This window comes from Nicotiana sylvestris, chromosome 5 (genome assembly GCF_000393655.2).
Source record: "Nicotiana sylvestris chromosome 5, ASM39365v2, whole genome shotgun sequence".
NCBI classification, from domain to species: Eukaryota; Viridiplantae; Streptophyta; class Magnoliopsida; order Solanales; family Solanaceae; genus Nicotiana; species Nicotiana sylvestris.
The window spans coordinates 182,285,081-182,287,703 of record NC_091061.1 but is presented as its reverse complement, the minus strand read 5'-3'; the positions used below and the strand labels follow the sequence as shown (position 1 = coordinate 182,287,703).

Genomic DNA, 2,623 nt, shown 5'->3' with positions numbered 1-2,623 from the left:
TAATCAAACCAAGCCCGACAAGGGCACCTGCTGCATATACTAGCCCGGCAAGGGCACACAAGGTACAGAACAACATAATCACAAGCCCGGCGAGGGCATACAGTATCCACAACATAAACATAAGCCCGGCAAGGGCACATAATCTCAAAATATGAATACAGTACACAATGCCACCCCAACTAAAACATTGCAGTGTCCTCACTGCACAATATAGAATATAAAGCGTAAAAAGTTTGAGGGTCTCCCTGAGGTCTGCATCAGTCATGCATCAGACTAGCAGACTGTGGGAGGACGGCTGATCAATGCTGAGCTGCACTCGTGGCTCCATCATCATCTGTCTCCTCATCATCATCATCATCATCATCGCCACCATCACTAGCAGACTGTGAAAGGAATGAATACTCCGCACTATCGTCTTCTGCTGCCACTGGAATCTTTGCATCTGGTTGTCCCCACTTGAAAATGGCTTTGATGCCTCTCCACATCTTGACCATGAATTTGTTCTTTTTCTTGTTCTTCTTCTTCTCCTTCTGAAAGTTCGCCTGAAGGTCAGCATGGGCCTTGGCCAAAGTGGCATAGGCTCCCTCCAGTTTGGTCACTGATGCTGTCATTTTCTTCATGTTCTCTTCCTGGCGTTTTTTAGCATCCAAGTAACCCTGCATATCTTCCCTGGAGAAGTAAGAAGGGCCAGGCTGTGAGGAGGAGGGCACACTCGGAAGCTGCGATACTAACTCCTTAATTGATTGAAGCTCGGAGTTAAGTATCCCGAATGGCCCTTGAGGGGCTGACTCTGAACCTGTGGCTGTGGAAGTGACTTTCCTCTTTTTGCTTTTGACCACAGTTCCCTCTCCGGTCACTCTCAAGGGGTGGAAAGGTTTGTCAGCTGGCAACCAACGATCGGTGGGGCAGATGGCAACCTCTGCTCGGGTGCATAGTCTTGTAATCAGTGAGGGGAACATCAACCCTGCATCCTTCTCTCTCGAGTACTCTCTCAAGTACTGCCTCATCTCCTGAAGAATGAAGTACCCCACATTCACCTGAATACCATCTAGAATGCATGCTATGATCAGTGCCCGGGTGTAGGAGACATCGGAGACATTTCAACATGGACAGACTCTGTTACTGATGATATGCAGCCACCTTTTGGCCTCGGCGGTGAAGTCAATTGATTTCAGCCCCTTTCTTTTGTTTCCCCGTTTCTCCCTCAAGTGCGGAGGGAAAAGTTTGGATACGAGCCACTCTCCATTATCACAGTTATTTTTCTCTTGTGCCGGCTCCAAGTTTGGGATTCCAAGGGTGTCATTGATGTATTCAATCCCAAATCTCACCATTCGTCCTCTGATTATGATTTGTGGATCGTCAAAGTTCGTACGCCTAAGATTGGCGTAGAACTCGCGAACCCACATTTCATTGGCCTCGCAAGGAGTGGCGATGAAACAGGACCATCCGGATGAATAAAGCCGGGCATGGAAGTCAGGAAGCTTTTCGGCCAGTTTATCCTCAAGGATCCCCTTTTCAGGAATGATCTTTTTATGGACGAGGTCGTCCAAATATCGGCACTCACATGAAGCAGACATGAAGCGCGACTCGTCATAAGGCTCCTAAATCTCTTCCTGAATTTCTTGGCGTGATCCGCTTGGGTTCGGGTCCATTTTTGAATTGAAACACCTACAAAGAATCAACACAATATCAGTCAGACAATAGAATTATGTTAAGCAATTTAAAACACTGCATTTGAGCCAAAAAATTAGGTTGAACGGGTCCGGGAGGCACTGTTTGCAAACACACTGTTTTTGTGAAATCTGGGCAGTTTCCGCTTCTGCGGAACTTGAGTCGCAGAAGCGGTATCGCTTTTGCGGTGAAAAAGCCGCTTCTGCGGTTCTTGAGCTATTGGACTGTTTGACTTTTCGCTTCTGCGGAAGTCCAACCGCTTCTGCGGTTTTCACTGTTCTTCTGAGAAATCACTGCCCAGTTGATTTTCAATTTATTTTGCCATTTCAACCAAATTTTGGCATCAAAATAAAAAATTAATGCAAGACATCAGAACATGATTCAACGGGGACCAAATTTGTGCCGCCTCGCACAAGATTTTCACTCAAGCATTGTGTCGAACACTTTGCGAGCGATTTAGTATGAACCCTTCTTCACACAAATTGGGGTACTCAAGACTTCCCCCAATTTTGTTCTATCTTATCAGCACACAAACGTTTACACTCAACCAAATCCTCACTTCCTAAAGCTAGCAACAAGAATCCAAAACAAAAAAAATAAGAAAAAGAAGAGAACATCAAATAAAATAGAAGAAAAAGAAAATTTCTGTTGTACTTGAGCATTTGAGAATGAGAAGTGAGAGATGAGCATTGAGAAGAGGATACGGAAGATAATACCTGAACTCGTGCAAGAAAAATCAATTTACTAGCAAGCTTGATGAATTTTTGGAGAAATATTCGTTCTTTGGGGAGTTAGGAGCCAGAAATTCAAGCTTATAAGTTAGGGTTTCTAATTTTTGTAAGTTATTCAGTTCTACATTAGTAATTTATATATATTCAATAAATTTTTTAAGACAAATACAAAATTTCAACCAAAATTACTGTATTCGGCCGAACCTGCTCTCGGTACTCTA

General features: G+C 44.1%; 1 protein-coding gene across 3 annotated transcripts; it reads right to left on the bottom strand.

Annotated features, from left to right (window-relative positions):
* On the bottom strand, positions 1–2,623 carry LOC104231117 (uncharacterized). 3 transcript variants are annotated; one of them, XM_009784058.2, is made up of 2 exons: positions 2,607–2,623; positions 1–1,668 (listed from the first exon to the last, which is right to left on the bottom strand). In XM_009784058.2, the coding sequence occupies exon 2, from the start codon at positions 1,005–1,007 to the stop codon at positions 300–302; it is 708 nt and encodes a 235-aa protein (XP_009782360.1). In that variant the 5' UTR covers positions 1,008–1,668; positions 2,607–2,623; the 3' UTR covers positions 1–299. The 3 variants fall into 3 exon arrangements, with proteins under 3 accessions (XP_009782360.1, XP_009782361.1, XP_009782362.1); XM_009784059.2 differs by lacking the exon at positions 2,607–2,623 and adding an exon at positions 2,388–2,482; XM_009784060.2 differs by lacking the exon at positions 2,607–2,623 and adding an exon at positions 2,326–2,370.

Excerpts from the sequence above, each read along its gene's own strand:
- LOC104231117 (XM_009784058.2), bottom strand. The coding sequence starts at position 1,007 with ATGAGGCAGTACTTGAGAGAGTACTCGAGAGAGAAGGATGCAGGGTTG.